This window comes from Lepidochelys kempii, chromosome 5 (assembly GCF_965140285.1).
Source record: "Lepidochelys kempii isolate rLepKem1 chromosome 5, rLepKem1.hap1, whole genome shotgun sequence".
Lineage (NCBI taxonomy): Eukaryota > Metazoa > Chordata > Testudines > Cheloniidae > Lepidochelys > Lepidochelys kempii.
The window spans coordinates 82,174,046-82,192,258 of record NC_136384.1 but is presented as its reverse complement, the minus strand read 5'-3'; the positions used below and the strand labels follow the sequence as shown (position 1 = coordinate 82,192,258).

General features: G+C 38.9%; 1 protein-coding gene across 1 annotated transcript in view; it reads right to left on the bottom strand.

The window, feature by feature from the left end:
• The window catches only part of SLC27A6 (solute carrier family 27 member 6), a 55,741-nt gene that overhangs the window by 10,784 nt on the left and 26,744 nt on the right, over nt 1-18,213 (bottom strand). Inside the window, exon 5 of the mRNA XM_073346228.1 lies at nt 10,188-10,382. Coding sequence (XP_073202329.1) covers nt 10,188-10,382 — 195 coding nt within the window. The remainder of the gene's footprint in view (nt 1-10,187; nt 10,383-18,213) is intronic.

The window sequence follows — 18,213 nt, the reverse complement described above, 5'->3', positions numbered from 1 at the left end:
CATGCAAGCTGCTTTCCTTCTGCATTAAAGTTTGTGAATTGGAGTCACCTTGGCAAAGCAAGTGGCACTGCATCATACTGCTGTGGGTACAGACCTAAATTTGTTTCATCTTGGCTATTTCAAATTATGGGGAAAGAAGGGCTGTAGGCAAACATTACTGTATTATTCTACACAGTGTAATGCAGTGGATCATTCATCTAATTTAACTGTTTTACTGGATAAATAAATATTATACAACACATGAACCTTTCAACCAGATAAATTGCAATCTGACCATACTCTGTATCACCACTTCCCTGTGATTATGTTGCTCTGATATTATTTAGCTATTTAAAGTACTTATATGGCCAAATTACCATAGTATCTGAGCACCTCACAATCTTTAATGCATTTATCTTCACAATACCCCTGTGAGGTAGGGAAGTGCTATTATCCCCATCTATAAAACGGGTGATCTGAGGCACAGAGAGGCCAAGTGACTTGCCCACAGTCACACAGAAAGCATGGGGCAAAGCAAGATATTGAACCTGGGTCTTCTAGGTGCTAAGCTAATACCCTAACTACAGGACCATCTTTTTTTCTAGCTAACAGTATCATCATAATGTCACACCGTTGCTTTTTTAAATACAATATTTCAATTCAAATACATTTTTAAAATTGTTTAAAAATTATTATATTTTAAACTCACAGTGGACCAGTAAAAATATGCATCAGCTTTTGCCTTTGGTTTGGTTTGTCAGCTGGAAATTTTACAGGAAATCTACTGCTGAATACCCTGGTAGATGTTTATAAAACAAACTGCTACATTTGTACACTTGTCTGCACAGGGAAATAGCCCAGAATAGCTATTCCACATGAGTTCCCAATGTGAATGCTTGTTCCTTACTAAGGCTGCCTTATACTAAGGTTATATTATACTAAGGTTCCCAGCTCACTTACACATCCTCGTGCGAGGTCGAAGAGAGTTAGTACGAGTATAAATAGTACTAAAGCAGTAGCCATGATAGCACAGGGAACATCAGCAGAGACACAACCTAGCCATGCCAAGTACAAGCCCACCTGAAACGGGTAGCTAAGCTGTGCCACCGCTGCCTGTGCTACCAGGGCTGCAGAATTATTTATATTCATGCTAGCTTGATGAGCGTGTGTACCTGCGCTGAGAATCACACTTCTGTCTCCCTCGGGGTAGACACAGCCTAAACTGTGCTTTCATTTGGTTTAGGTTAATCCACTTTGTGTGGAGTAAGTGTGTCCACATGGGGAACTAGTGCAGAATAGCTATTGTATTTTTAGTTCACACCCTAATTTTATTTTGCAATAGCTTTCCTTTGTATACAAGCCTTAAGATTCAGGATCCACCATCCAAACAAATTCAAAGACTTAACTACTTTCCTTCCCTAGCACAGTTGCCCCCCTCCTCTTCCCTGCAGACTAGTTTAACCACCGGGCAGCGAAGCTTTCAATGAACTGGAGCAACGGAGCCGTGTGAAGTACTTCCACCGGCAGGGGAGCAACATGCACACAGGGCTTGTTGTTCTGGTTGCTTTCTGCCTAGCTGTGGAACTGGTGACTGGGGAACCCTCCAGCTGATCCTGCAGTCTTTGTGCATTGCTATCACTGGCAGTTTTGCCTCCAGGATTGGGGTCCTATAATATCACTGAATTTAGGTATGCATCCGATGAACTGAGCTGTAGCTCACGAAAGCTTATGCTCAAATAAATTGGTTAGTCTCTAAGGTGTCACAAGTCCTCCTTTTCTTTATACATTAACTATGTTTCATAACGACAAGGCCTTATCTATGATGAACTCTGAACCATGTATGAAAACAGAGTTTGAACACTATTTAACCCTGTTTGGGCTAAATTGTTTCTCTTCGTGATTTGGCTAGCCAGTGACAGGACCAACTATTTAAAAAAAAAAAAAAAAGCCTTGCAAAGAACATATTCGGTGCTAACCCAGAAAATACTGGTACAGTAAGATATTTTGGAATATAGTGGCAGTATTAGACCATGCTTGTCAAAAGCTATGTGAATAACCTCACTGTTAAAAGAGCAGGAGTGGTACTAATCTTCAGACATGTTTTAACCTTTGCTGAACAGGCAAAGATCATAGAAGCTTCTAGTAACACTGTTGATAAACGCATTAAGCATTTGTGCTGTTAATATTGATTTCCAGAGGCTTATAAATATCTGCTTCAGCTAAAACTTGACATGAAGTTTTCTTGTCATGTTAAAAAGTACCTGTTCTGTTATTTTAAATTTTAAGATTACAAACAAAAAACGAACTCCACTAGAATTGGGTCAGTTCTGAAATAGTTTGTTCTGTGAAAGAAAGGCAATAAGCCTCAACAAAATGCTACAATGTTTTTTGATTGATTGCCACAGTCAAGCTTTCCATCAGAATAAAAGGTTAAATTATTAATTTAGCACCTGATTCTGTCATCCATTCTCATGTAGAGTAATGCCTTATCATGCAAGCAGTCCTACTGATTTCTAGGAGAACAACAAAACAAGGTATTACACAGAATGAGTCCTGGATAAAGATTCAGGCCTTTACAATTTTTTTTTTAAACTAAAACACTGGCAAAAAAAATGTTACATGCAAAGTTCTGAATACAAATATTTAGAAGCTGATTTTTAGGTAGATAGTATTTGTACTCCCTGTTACCACTTTTTATGATGTATGAGTTCTCTTTCCCCTCACTCCTGTTGCATTTTCTCTCTTGTAGCCTGGGGTACATTTTAAGGGTAATGTGGAGTGTCTTTTCCATGCATCTTTGATCAATATTAATGGAAGTCTCATGCCTAACTCCTTATGCATCACACAAATCATATATGCATAAAAGGTCTGAAGCTGCTGTGTGCATTCCTGTTCAGAGGCTTCTGCAAATTTTGTTTCCTTAGCAGATATAGGCTCCCATTTTCTACTGCATTAATTCTATTCACCTGAGACATATAGACATCCTTGTTTTTGAAAAATCTGTTTATACAGATGGACTGAGTAACTGTGCCTTCAAATATATCAACAGGACCCACTGTACCTAGAGATTACACAGTACAAATAAACTAAATTATTCCTAGACAAGAACACCACTTTCCAGTTAGCATCTCACATCCAGTGGCTCTTTGGATACATGACACACTACTACAGCATTCACCCTTTTCTTCACACAACTGAAAATATAATAAAATATGATTTGGCTGACAGAAGATCATCACTATCAATATTAATTCATTTACTTCTGTCTTCTCACTAGCTTTTCTGGTTGCTAGCATTGTATCTTTTGCATCACCTATAATTTGGCAAGTGGAACATCAATCACACATTAGTCTTTGCCTCCTTGCTTTAGGAGAAGGCAGTTAGTGACAGAAAATTCGCTTTCATTATCTTGGGAGCCTGTACCAGTCTTGCCAGCTTTAGCATCTGCTGTCTCATCTGTCTGTATTTAATCTTTAGATACTGTTCCACACTCATCACTTCAACATACAAATATAGGAACTGCCATACTGAATCAGACTGGTGAACCATATAGTTCTGTGTACTGCCCGATAATGGCCAGTACTAGCTGCATCAGAAGAAGATGCAGGGAAACTTACCGTGGACAGCTATGAGATAAAGTGTCCATAGGGGATATGTTTTCCTATTTCTCCCTCTATCCCCACAAAGTGGCTGGTTTATGCTTGCAACCATGAGGTTTTATATCCTATTGTGATGGGGTGTGCAAACCCGCTTTGAGCTCAGGCAGTCTTACCCCACCACACCTGTAAGGCATAGCAATCTGGGAGGAAGAGCCTTAAAAGGGAAAAGCCTTGAATACTGAGGGATTTCCTAAAAAATCTCTACCTATTCTCTATTAATATTGTTTTGCACCAGATTCAGTGTGAATGGAAAGGCAACGAAGTGAGAAAAGACACTAGAGCCTCCAACAGGTAGAAGTCAGAAAGAGAAATTCCTGGGTGTGGTGGGGGTAAGACAGGAGGCCCATTGCAAACGTGCTCACACGTGATTTTCTTTTCCCATCCTCAACTTCTCTCTCCTTGTCCTATTCCAATTTAGGGAATGAGATCTCAGAGAGTATCTGAGAAGCTCTCTTCTTCCCATTCATGGGAGAGAGAAGTAGCATGTGTGTATTCAGTTACCCTACTTGGATTTTATGTATCACTTAAAGTTATGTCTGTCTGCTCCCACCAGCACAACCGTATTAGCAGAAAGGTGTGTAATAACCATTAGGATTCAATGAGGCCCCTTGTGTACACCACAAACATGTTTTTCCTCAAATGATTTTCAGCTAGCTTCCAATCTGTCACATCTGACACACTTTTCAAAGTCATAGCCGCTCTTCTTGTCACGCTTTGAGATGTCCAACCAGTGACACTCAAAGTGGAATAAAACCATGGCATCATCTACGCTTCTGAAATATAGTGTTTGCCAGTCAGTGATTTGTAAGGGTTTTGTTTGTTTATTTGTTTTTAGGAAACCCCTCAGTATACAAGGAAACTGGCCCAGGGTATTATGATTCAGAAACTATTTGTATCAATCAGTATTCAACTGCAGTGCAATCAGAAACACCAAAACAAAGGAGCAGTGTGAATGTTCATTCCCCTGCAGTTCAGACACTGCCCCCATACTTTTTTTTAAATCCAGAGGAAAGAGTGTAAAGTAACAAAAACCATATCTAGTGACCTTTTACTTTTGTAACATTCATTCCTTCTTGCCCTCTCCTACCCTTTGCTTTTTTTCATCCATTGCTGAGAGAAGTCTAACCAAAGACTCTTACTCAGGTGAATAGTACCAGTGCCATAACAGAGTGGGGAGCTATCCGCTGTTATGAACAGGAATGTGGCAGAAAGAGAAGTGAGGGAATGACCATTTTAAGATGACTTCAGTAGGCCTGCTTATATGGGTAAGGGATGTAGGGTCAGGCCCTTAGTTTGTAGATTCTTGCTTTGTCTTAGTATTTTATACATCACAGGGAAAAATCAAACATGCAATGTGGCTCCACAAGAAATATTCCCTTCAAAGAGAAAGGGAGCATCATTTTGGAGAGGCTTGGGAGGTGAGGGGGTGGAGACAAGTGTACATATTTTGGACTGGATCGTCCCACTGTAGAAAAATCCAGGGGAGAGAGTTCTGGAAGAGGAAGCATGTGCAAGAATATCCCTTCAGAATTCCTCCCCAGTCATTCTCTTGAGGTGTCAGATAGGTTTGTCTTCCATATGGGACCCAACAAAACACCTGGAAAATACTGAAGTATTCAAGTGCAGCCAGTGTAGTTAAATCAAAGATCCTGTGCCTCTGCACTAGTGACTAGATTCACAAAAGGACTTAGGCGCCTGCCACTGCAGGAACCTAAATCCCAGAATCAGGTCCCACAGGTATTCACAAAACCCTGGTCAGCTGCCCCTGAACCCTGTAGGCCTGAACGTAAAAATCGCTCAGCACCTAAATTTTTGCAGTAAAGTTTCCTGGGCACCGACATTTCTACCTCTGAGCATAAGCACTGCAACTGCACGGCAAGCATCCAAATGCCTAAGTCCTCATAAATTCACAAACCAGGAGTAGGTAGATAGGTGTTCCTCCACCTAATTCACCTGCGGGGCCTGATCTAGAAAGCAAGCTCCGACCTCAGCTACTAGATCAGGCCCCTAATAGGCAATCTCATACAAAATAAGGGAGATGGGGGAGAGAAAGTCCCTCACAACTTTTAGCCCAGTGGTTAGGGTAGTCATCTGGGATATCTCCAGTTAAGTCTCCCCTCCATTTGAGGCTGAAAAAGGGTTGAACAGGGATCTGCCACCTTTCAGGTGAATGCCCTCGTCTAGGATATTCTGATGTGGGGCTCCCTTGGTTTCTCCCGTTGAAGCTGTTGTACTCTGACTTTTTTAATTAATTTATCCATCAACATTCAGTATCATGACACCTAATTTTCTTTGTGAATCTAGCCCTTAATGCAGGTTTATTTTCTGGAGAAGAAAGAGTTTGAGCAGTATTTTAAAAAGACAATATAAACTAATTTTGAAGGCAGAATAATTGCAGAGCGGCCATTTCCTGTTCATGAGAGGTCTTGCATTCTTCACATTTTCATTTTTGAGAAAGGGTGAGGGAAGATGATTTCACAGTTATATTATCAAATTAGATAGATACTTTGATAGGGCACAGTAATGCCAACCGGTTAGAATTTACAGCAGAAATGTCTGTAGACATTCACTATCCAGTTGCAAAAATAAATAAATAAAATTAACAGAATTTTTAAAATGTGGATTGCAGCAGTATCCTTATTTCTAGTGTATTGTGGCTAATTCAAGTCGTATGACTAAACCACAGAGGAGAACAAATAGCACCTTTACTTTATATTCAAGAAAAAGTATCAATCTTCCTTTCTGGGTATATAAAAAGTACCATTTTATTAATGTATGAAACAAATATAAAACAACATTCCACACCTTACATGGTTTAAAGACTTGGGGGGTTGGGGATGGAAGGGCACAGAGGGAAATATAACAACTCTGGGCCTGATCCTGAACCAACCAAAGATTACAGATGGAATTTTCAAATGTGCCAAAGTGACTTAGGAACACAAGTCTCATTCTAAATCAATGGGATTTATGCTGCTAAATATTTAGTTGCTTTTTAAAATTCCATACTATGGGTGTGCTGCTCTTGATTTCAAGAAGAGCAGGACTGGGCCTCAATAATAGTACAAGGTTAAATTGGCTGCCTAGTGAGTAGAAATTCTGAAGAAGACACCTATCACTTAATTATCTAAACCCTTGGATGCAAGTTTCTTAGAGACAAATCTCTCCAGCCATTTAAAGGAATGATGTTAACAGGAGCCACAGGAAGATCCATCTACTGTCGTTTTCTAACTGGGAGATGGTTGTTGTGACACTAGGTCTTGAGGGAGGGTGAAGGAAAGGGTTTACAAAAAATAAAATTAAAAACAAGAACCCAATGAGAGTGGAAGAATCTCTCACGCAATATAAAGAAAGAACCCCTCCACCTTTTCCCCTACTGAACTGTATGGGAAAGTCTAACAGAATTTATTATAAAAAGGACCGTCTTTCTGTAGAGAAATTTAGCAATGGAATTTAATAGAAAATTTTATCCCTGCTATAGAATATCTATCCAGGATCAAAAAACTAGAGACAAATGATCTAATTTTCTATTAAATTCCATAGGGTTTTAGAGTAAATTCTATAAAATCCTATGGTTTCATCTCTATACAAAAGTCCTAACAGTTAATAAAGGGAAACAGAAAGACTAAACCTTCAGTACCCATCTTGCAGTTTTTACTTTTCTTTACTCAAGTCTGCTTTACAATGCATTGACTTTAACCATCAAAAAGTTAAATATTAACATTACACTGATCTGTGGTGTAATTGATACAGCTTTACTCAGTTGACCTTAGCTTCAAATGAATTTATTCAGACTTTAAAGAGGTAGTGATAGCAATAAACATGTCTGTCCAGATTCAGAAGCTTTCTCAAATGTCACTTAGCCTCACAAAAAACCACTTATTAAGCTGTTTGCTCACAACTTTCAAACTATGAGATGACTATACTCCTTTATAATTTTACAGCTTGTCACCACACAAAAACACCCAATAAATGGGAACAGATCCAACGTGAAAGTAAGATGTGTAAGAGTCACGCTGATAGTACTCCAGGAGGCCAGGGCAGCCAAATTTTAAAAGTGCTACCAACATGATCAGCAGCAGCCTGTCTCAGGAGCTACACTTAGGGTCCAAACCAATTCATAATAGTTTCATCCATTCACTTAGCCCTGGGGGGGGGGGAAATATCGATATAAGTTACGCAACTTACGCTACATGAATAACGTAGCTGAAGTCGACGTACTCAGATCGACTTACCATGGTGTCTTCACCGTGGTGAGTCGACTGCTGCCACTCCCCTGTCAACTCCACCTGCGCCTCTCGTGGCACTGGAGTACAGGAGTTGACGAGAGAGTGCTTGGGGGTCAATTTATCACACCTAGACTAAACGCGATAAATCGATTCCTGCTAGATCGATTGCTGCCCGCCGATCCAGCGGGTAGTGAAGACATACCCTTAGATTAAGTCTTTTTAAAAAAATATCTGAACTATTTACATGGATAACTTTTTTTTGCCGTTTCTCTCCATATACTATAGCGACTGATTACATACAGTGTATTGTTGCACTGGGCCGTTACAATATGGCCCACAGATTTTAACAGATGTTTAAAGGCTAATTAATTCTGGCATCTCACCTTTGTTGCAATATCCTTCTGTAGAAGCAGTTTTAGGTTCTTCTATAAAAGTCACCCAGGAATTCACCCTCCAGGCCTGTCTATACTAGAGATGTTTTTTATCAAAATATCCCACCATCACCAAGCCTGGTTAAGTTCCACTGGTTTTAACAATGTTAAGAGGCTTAGTACAGAATGGCTGCGTGCCACTAAGCCTGTGAGCATAGTGTAGAGTTCAAGAGATCCACCCAAATTGAACTTTTCAGGATCCTTTTAAAATGGGGTTGGGGAGCCCCGTGTGGGCTTGGATGATCAAGTTCTATGCTGACCTCAGCATACAACTGTAAAGGCACTCTCCACTTACTTCCAGAACTCCTCCTCACCTCCTATTTTGCAGGGAAGGGATGATACAGGTGATGTGAGCGACCCTCCCTCTTCCCAATCACATATTTTATTGTCTAAGCTGAGTGAAATGCCAACACATGCACCATGCAGTAAATAGTGAAAAGTAAATTTGATTTATCTTTCCAGTTTTAATCTAAAGTAACAAAATAAATGTTACAGACTCGGTGGATTTTGATTTTTGCCATGTGACGGGGTATGAACTTTTTGTAACTCTGACTTGGCCATGTGACTGGGGACAGGAAATATTTCTTAGCATTCCTGTATATCATTCTTTTGTTCCAGTCAAGCTAATATATTAGTGTCCTTTTTATCTTTTAAATTTAGAAGTATGGAAAACCAACTTGAGGTAAAATGGCCACACTGAGTTAGTCATGCATTATTGTAAATTTCATTGCACTAGTCACTTTACCCATAATAAAGATATTATAGATGATATAGTAGTTTATCTTTATTATTATTATTACTCAGATTTATTATTTTAAGCTGAATATTTGTACATTAGTGTATGATAAGTGTATTCTTTGAAACCCTAGCCCTGAATATTACTGTCCTACTAACTCCATGGAGAACTGTATTCTTAATCGTGCAAGTCTCTAAACCAAGGGCCTGTTCCTATGGACTGCCCCAGTGTTACTATCTCTCATGATTTTATCAAGTCTCATGATCTTTGGTGTTTTTCGTAGTGCCCCAGGTGTTGGAATCGGATTGCATGAAAAGTCCAGCTTTCTTTATGAAAAAAGTTGCGTCCTCATGGTTGTGGAAAGCTTCAAAACATGAAGCAAGCACACCTTAAAGTTTCAGAAAAATAGAAATGTATGGTTTTTAAAAATAATCTCATGACTTTTGAAAGCTTGGGGTTGGCAGTACTGCAGGCACCCCCAGGAAGCATGCTGCCTGTAGATATTGTTCTTCCACAGTTGAGTAGTTGAAGCCACACAGCAAGATACAGCAGAAAGGAGCTCCTGGCAAAATATCCCTGGGTCTAGATAGGGTAACATGGAGTGGAGAGTACTTGATCTCCAATTCCACACCAGGCTCTGACCCAGAAAATAAAAGTTTGAAGACTGGGAAGTAGATGGACTTGAGACATACAAGCATCTACAGACTCCTGATGAGCAGAGAGAGCATGCAGGTATACCTCCCAGTCTTCAATCTTGTACATATATTTCACTGGTTATAAATCTGTGATGCATTAAATAATTGTAATCTAGGCTCTTGCCTAGTAACAAAGATTTAGAATGCAGAACTGAACAGAACTTTCTTGAAACTTTCAGGATGATGGAGTTTCACTCATTTGTCTATGCTAGGAAATTTTAAGGGAAAAAAAATCCCACTGGTGCTGCCATTAGCACAGGTGAGAGCACTATATACACATGATTTTGGGAGCATTGAACAGTGTCAGTTAAACCTGCAGTAACTAGATCAAAAGACTTAGGACTTGATTTTGCATGCTCCATTCCCACTGACTTTAGCCTCACTTCTTCTGATCTAGTTACTGAATTAAGAATCACATTTATCCCCAACCCTCCTTCTAAAATAAAATATTAAATAGTTACCTTATAAAAGAAATTAGTACGTCCCACAGATCCTATTTTCCCAGTGTGGTTCATGAAAGAAATGTTTCCTTCAGTAGCCCCATAAAACTCACACATTTTGATGTCACCAAATCGGCCTAAAAATTCTCTCCATACATCACTCCTTACTCCATTTCCAACTGCCAAGCGAACTTTGTGATCTTTTTCTCCTTCTTTCTATGAAAAGAGAAATTAAAGAAGATTTTAAAGAATAAAATATTATAATGCATGTGTTTGATTGTAGCAGATGTTACCAAAAAAAATATGTACAAACTTTCAGACATCCAACAGAAAGCAAAAGAGAAACTAATAAGTTAAAGTAAATTACAGTGCATTTCTAATGTTGTGAACTATATCTAAGATACAGCTGTAGTTCAGCAAACACTGAACCAGTGTCATAAATATATGCATGTAAATTGATTGCAACGGTTAAAATGTTGCTTAAATGAATATTTAAAAAAGGATACTTGGATTAGAGAATATGAATATATGCAGGTTTTAGAAAAATTAACCGAACATTCTTCTCTCTAGAACAACTTTAAATTAAAAATTGATGTTGGGGAGAGGTTAGTAAAATGAACAGGGAAAAGCAGGAATTGCTTTTGTAACAGATTTACATCAGGAGAGGTTATCAGTTACCTCCTTGTCCTTTCAAATGCATTATAACTTTCATGAAATCTTGGTTGCGTCTCAGGCAATTACAAATTATGAGCATTCCTGTCCTGATTAGAGCATATGATCCATCTCCTATAGCATCTTCAATATTAAGACTTGCAACTAGGGCTGTTGATTAATTGCAGTTAACTCGCGCAATTAACTCAAAAAAATTAATCATGATTAACCGCAGTTCAATCGCACTGTTAAACAATAGAATACCAATTGAAATTTATTAAATATTTTGAATGTTTTTATATACTTTCATATATATTGTATTCTGTGTTGTAATTGAAATCAATATATATTATTTGATTCAAATATTCACACTGTAAAAATGATAAACAAAATAAATATTTTTAATTCACCTCATACAAGTACCTTACAAATGTAGATTTTATTTTGTTACATAACTGCACTCAAAACCAAAACAATTTAAACTTCAGAGCCTAGGCTATTAGCCAGGATGGGCAGAGATGGTGTTCCTAGCCTCTCTTTGCCAGAAGCTGGGAATGGGCGACTGGGAACGGATCACTTGATGATTACCTGCTCTGTTCATTCCCTCCGGGGCACCTGGCATTGGCCACTGTTGGAAGACAGGATACTGGGCTAGATGGAGCTTTGGGCTGACCCAGTATGGTCATTCTTATGTTCTACAACTGCACTCAGTCCTACTTCTTGTTCAGCTAATCACTAAGACAAACAAGTTTGTTCACATTTACAGGAGATAATGCTGTCCTCTTCTTATTTACAATGTCACCAGAAAGTGAGAACTGGCATTGCCATGGCACTTTTGTAGCTGGCATTGCCAGGTATTTATGTGCCAGATATGCTAAACATCCATATGCCCCTGCATGCTTCGGCCACCATTCCAGAGGACATGCCTCCATGCCGATAACGCTTGTTAAAAAAATAATGCATTAATTAAATCTGTGACTGAACTCCTAGGGGGAGAACTGTCCCCTGCTCTGTTTTACCCTCATTCTGCCATATATTTCATATTATAGCAGTCTCGGATGATGACCCAGCACATGTTGTTCATTTTAAGAACACTTTCACTGCAGATTTCACAAAACGCAAAGAAGATACCAATGTGAGTTTTCTAAAGATAGCTACAGCACTTGACCCAAAGTTGAAGAATCTGAAGTGCCTTCGAAAATCTGAGAGGGACGAGGTGTGGAGAATGCTTTCAGAAGTCTTAAAAGAGCAACACTCCAATGCAGAAACTACAGAATCCGAACCACCAAAAGAGAAAATCAACCTTCTGCTGGTGGCATCTGACTCAGATAATAAAAACCAACATGCGTCGGTCCGCACTGCTTTAGATTGTTATCAAGCAGAACCCATCATCAGCATGGACGCATGTCCTCTGGAATGGTGGTTGAAGATGAAGAGACACATGAATCTTTAGTGCATCTGGAATGTAAATATCTTGGGACTCTGACTACAACAGTGCCATAAGAATGCCTGTTCTTACTTGCAGGTGACATTGTAAACAAGAAGCGGGCAGCATTATCTCCTGCAAATGTAAACAAACTTGTTTGTCTGATCAATTCGCTGAACAAGAAATAGGACAGAGTGGACTTGCAGGCTCTAAAATTTTAGATTGTTTTATTTTTGAATACAGAGATTTTTGTACATCATTCTACATTTGTAAGTTCAACTTTCATGATAAAGACGTTGCACTACATTACTTGTCTTAGGTGAATTGATAAATACGATTTCTTTTGGGGGTTTTTACAGTGCAAGTACTTGTAATCAAAACAAATATAAATAGAGCACTGTATACTTTGTATTCTGTTATAATTGAAATCAATATATTTGAAAGTGTAGAAGACATCCAAAAGTATTTAAATAAATGGTATTCTATTATTGTTTAATCACACCATTAATCACAATTAATTTTTTAATCGCTTGATAGCCCTACTTGCAACCTTTTTTTTTAAATCTCAAAATTTTGTTCAATGTTTCTTGGACTATTTTAGCCTCCTTATTCACTGCAATCTCTAGTATTGCTAGCTCTCATAATTTTATCAGGAGAATCACAATATTAGGCATTTCTCTTAAAGCACCAGATCCTGGATTCAGTTGATTACATGAGAATCTCAGCTTTCATTTAGAAAAAATTTCTAGTGATTATGGTTGCAGGGAAAAGCTTGGAAATGTGATCCAAGTGTATTCCAAAGGTGCAAACATTAGAAGGCAAATAAAAAGAACCCAACATTTTTTATTTTTAAAAATCTCATGATTTTAAAGCTGAACTCATTTTCTGAATGTGTGGGTTTGGCAATACTGAATCCCTGCAAGTGAGCTGAGAGCATGAATTAAATATAGGATTTTATGAGAGACAACTATCAAATACATAGTACTGTCTATCTGCTAATAAGTCTAGAGTGAAACTGCAACAAAGAAAGGCATACAAAGAATGTATTGGAGACTTGGGGTATGTCTGCACTAGAATAAAAGATCTGTGACGTGACTGTGACTGGCCTGGGTCAGCTGACTCAGGCTTGTGGGATTCGGGCTGCAGAGATAAACCCTGCTGCGCAAACATTCAGACTTGGGCTGGAACTTGGGCTCTGGGACCCTTCCCCTTTATTTGTTTATCATTAAATAAACTTTTACTTGATTTCACTATAAACATATCTAAGTGCTATATGTTACATGGAGCAGTGATCCAGTGGATCTAGTAAACTGGGGTGTACTGTTTTTTTGGAAACAGCAAATCCCTCATCCACACTGCTGGGTGCCAGTAGAAGAGTCATTGTGAGCACAGGAGAGATCAAGCTCCTGGCCCTCAGTTTCAGTGCAAGCCCGACCATGGCTTGGAGCATCCAGTTCGGGGAAAGCCCAGCTTTACCTCATGGCCCTGAGCTGGAGCATGCTCAGTTGCTCTGTAGGGATGATGCCTGCAGAGTCTGATCAGCTCTAGGAGCTGTAAGAAGCTCAAGCATGTTCGGTGAGAACAGAGTCTTCTTCGATTTTAACTCCTCTAAGCATGTGCAAACTGCAATTTTTTCCAAAGACCTGTAAACTCATCAAATTCGGGCACATTTTCATGGGCACAGCAAAAGATCACACTCCAACTAAATTTCAACTCACTGCTTCAAAGCATGGGAGCCCTACCACTGTTCAAAGAAAAAGGTCACCAGACTTTTTTTTTTATTAGGGGTCAAACAATGTATTCCCTCCCCAGCTTTGATCTTGGAAATGGCTGAAGTGTTTTGGCTGAAATTAAAGTCAGGCTGAGGCAGATATATAGCATGTAAAATTTCAGCCCAGACTGTTGAAGCTTGGCAATGTTATAAGCAATTAAAAATAAGATTTCAATCATGGGGAAGCGTAAGACTGCCTTAATCTTACCTCACCTTTAATACTATTTATAGACAAATAAATCAAAATCTAATGCATTGCTGCATTCTTGATAAGTGATGAACTGAGGTCAGACAACCCTACTAACAGTGGCTGCTTTAGAAAACAGGGAGGCAATTTCAAGCTCTTGCCATGCATATTATTTGGAGCTCCATTGTTAGATCTCAGAACACTATGGTAGAGAAAATGAGTATTTCAGTTCAGAGTTCACTTGAAATGTGTATTTTTTTTTTGAACTGTGGAAGTTATATTACACTGTGTGTGTGTGTGTCAAAAGTGCACATTTTTCTTCTCCTACCCCCTCCTCCCCCCATTCACTTTAAGAATGGATAACTCATTATGAGGGAAGAGCAAAGTCTTTATTAGTTTTGGGAACCCCACTTCAGTGAACCAGAAATAAATCCACATTTTGTACATGTTGGTATCTCTTACCATGCAAGTATCTAAAGCATCCATCATCCTGTTACAATCCCTGTTCCATGCAGCTGGCTTTTACCACATCCATGTTTTTACCTTCGCCTACTGCTCAGTGACCTCAATTTGCAGTAAGAATTATGTAACCACTGATTCTATAAAGTCACACACAACTTTGCTCTTTTCCTACCCCTGCAGCTCTGTGATCTTGTTTCAACATGTGATTCATTATTCAGCATGATGGACCTGATGGAAGGTGTTACCAGTAACAATAGTGTCTAAATACAGCAGTGATGCAATAAGTGCCTGACTTAGTAAAATTTGGATGTCATATCACGTATCATAATGTAGATCTTCATACATCTGAGAGCTACAATGAGGTTTTACATGTATTTTAAATTTACCAAATATTGAAGAGCTTCTGACTACCACTATACTTTGAAAAAATGTGTTTAAATGCCATCTTGAATTTCAGTAGAAAAGCTTTGTGATTCATTTTGCTTCTAGAAAACTATTCACCCTCTGAGTGCTATAAAATTGAAATAGATAAGTCCATTTGATTTAAAAGTAGCAACTATTTTAGAATTGGTTATTTTTCTTTCCATTTCATTGCTACACTGACATTAGTGTGTCAGTTGCTGAACTACAGTTACCCTTTGCTGAGGTCATTGATTTCTCAGTCATTCAAAAGTAAAGAATTCTGGTAACACCCCACTGAAAACAAAACAAAGAACTCCTTTCACTGAGATAATTTGTTCAACAATGAACAGAAGAGAGAGCGTAAAAAAGTATACATAGATTGAATGGCTTATTCATAAACCAAGGGAAATTGAAGCTCTTTAGAGATCAAGTTAAGATATAGGTAACTGTTTCCATTTATACTTTTCAGGAACAAAGACAAAGTTGTTGATGGTATGCTGAAGAACAATTTCACAAGGAACCAGGCTCTGTTATTTCCACCAGTGCACATCCAGAATCAATAATCTCAATCCTCAGCCTCATTATGGTGGCTTTGCACTGCTCCATTATGGCCCTAAATTCAGTGCACCTAGGCCCCACAGGATCTTTCCTTCACAGGCACGTTCTCGGGAGGAGAAGAAACACAGATACTGCTGGGGATCTGGCCCAATGTCTCTTTGGGCATGTCTACACTTACTGGTAGATTGACACTGCTGCAATTGATGCAGCAAGTGTTGATTTAGTGGGTCTGGCACGCTAAATTGCTGGGAGAGCACTCTCCCATCCATTTGTGTACTCCACCTCCTTGAGAAGCATAAGGGAAATTGACAAGAGACACTCTCCCATTGACAGTGCAGCATAGCCACCACAGTAAGTGGCTCTAACTACGTCAACTTCAGTTACGCAACTTCAGTTACGTGAATAACGTAAGTTAAATCAATTTACCATGGTAGTATAGACCAGCCCTTTTTGGCTGCAACTTTAAGGCCATCAACAGTAAAAGACAGGGCTGCTAGATTTCAGGAAATGTTTTTCTGAAGTATCTAGCACTTCCTGCAAAGGGACAAAGGAGTCACATGGAGGTACCAAAGCCCAATGCTGGAGAGTGACCTTTCCTAAAAGTGGGGGCTGTCCTAAAAGAATCCATTCAACCATTCCTGCAGTCCAGCTTCCCACACTTCAATGATTGAATTAGATTTAATTGTTGAAGTTACAAGGCTTGTAATTTAGTCAAGTGCATGATGGGCCCTCTTAAAAAAGTTTCCTGGAGACATTCTGTGGACAAGGAGTGCAGGTGGAGCTACTGGAGAACTCCTGCATGCTAATGAAGTTGACTTCATGTCAGCTCTGAATTGGCCAGTGTAGCAGGAAGTGCTGGATTAGGGTAGGCATAGGCCATTGGATCCCCACTAACAGATCCAATGGGTGAGAGCTCCTGATCAGAGGGTGAAGGGCCAAAAGGCTATTCCTGTTCACAGAAGGAAATAGCTGGTCACAGAAGGTTTATGCTACAATCCCACAATATGCTCCAGCACAGGGGTGTTTTTGTTTTCACCCTCTCTTTCCCCAACCCATGCAGGACCAGCCCTAGACCAAATGGTGCCACCTCCATTTGTTAAATTTCTGAATAACTTACAGCATCCTGAGCCTGGTGCCCCCCAAACCCATTACCCCAGGCAGTGACCTGGGTTGCCTGACCCTAAAACTAGCCCTGAACCTATGTACAGAATTCCAGAATTTTTGGGAGTTTCCAGAATTCCACCGCATACAAACATACACAAACCCTTGGGACTAATCTTCAACTGGTGTAAACCAGCATAGTTCCAAAAATCTAGACTGAAGTCAGTCTGGATCCTCAAATGCTATAAATCAGTGTATCTGGCCTCTTCAATTTCATCCCAATGTTTCCAATTGAAATATCAGGAAGTCTTCTGTTCGTACAACTAAAGAAGTGTTAATGCAAGTTGTTTACTTTTGCTTTCATACCATGTCAAAAACATTGTAAATTACCAATTGATTAATGTTAACTCCTGACCCTATTAGTGATGCTAATAATCATCATCCCTTGTACTTGCTAAAAAAAAAAAAAAATTATGTCTGTGAATCTTAAAATGAAGGACAGATCACATGAGATTTACATTTTTATATTTACAAGGTAGCTTTATAGAAATCATGCATATCCACACTATATCCATTAATGTTTTAAATTGTGTGCTACACCATCAGATGTTACTGTCTGCTGAGTATATTCTTAATGTATAAAGCTATTGCCTTAAAAGATTTTATTCTCTAACTGTGCTCTTAAATCTAATGATATTTTTCAATAGTAACTTAAAACTCAGTCCCGAGCCTGGCTTCAGTAGGACTCTTCTGCTGAGAAAGGCTTGTAGAAATGGGCCCATGGTTTGGAAAATTATCTCCCAGCATTCTGTAAAATTACTCTTAGTATCTGTATTCCTTCTAAAGATTTTGTATCATATTAAGAGAAAAATGATTATAGATCAAAGATACAGAACTACAATTAGACCATATTTTCCTGTTAGTACATGAGTACCTGGTTCTTATGATATTCTGTTCAAATTAAATTTTTAGAAAGGGAGTATACTCTAGAGGTAAAAGTACAGAACTAGAAGTTGAGCGTTCTGGGTTCTGTTCCTGGTCCAGCCATTGACTTCTGACCATAGGGCAAGGTATTCTGTACCAGTCTATACCTCTATTTATTCACCTATAAAATGTGGTAATATTACTCCATCTCATAGGGTATTGTGAGAGGCTGAATAGATTAACATTCCTAAAGTTATTAATTACAGGTATTATGGGCAGCACCTAGATGCCACAGTCTCGATCTAATAAAGACACATAAATAGATGTAGTCCCTGTGGCAGAAAGCCTAAAATATAATTCAAGGCAAAAATGCAACAAATGAGTGAAACAAACACACACAAAAAATAGGAGAGAAGGAGGAAAAGTGCAATGGTGATAGGACTGTATTGTCACATAGTTCAGATTCATATGGAACTGCTTTAAAGTTCTGAATAAACTAGGTAACAATAGAAACATTTTTAAAGGCTTAAAGATCCTCAGAGGGTTCTATAAAAAGTAAAGTATT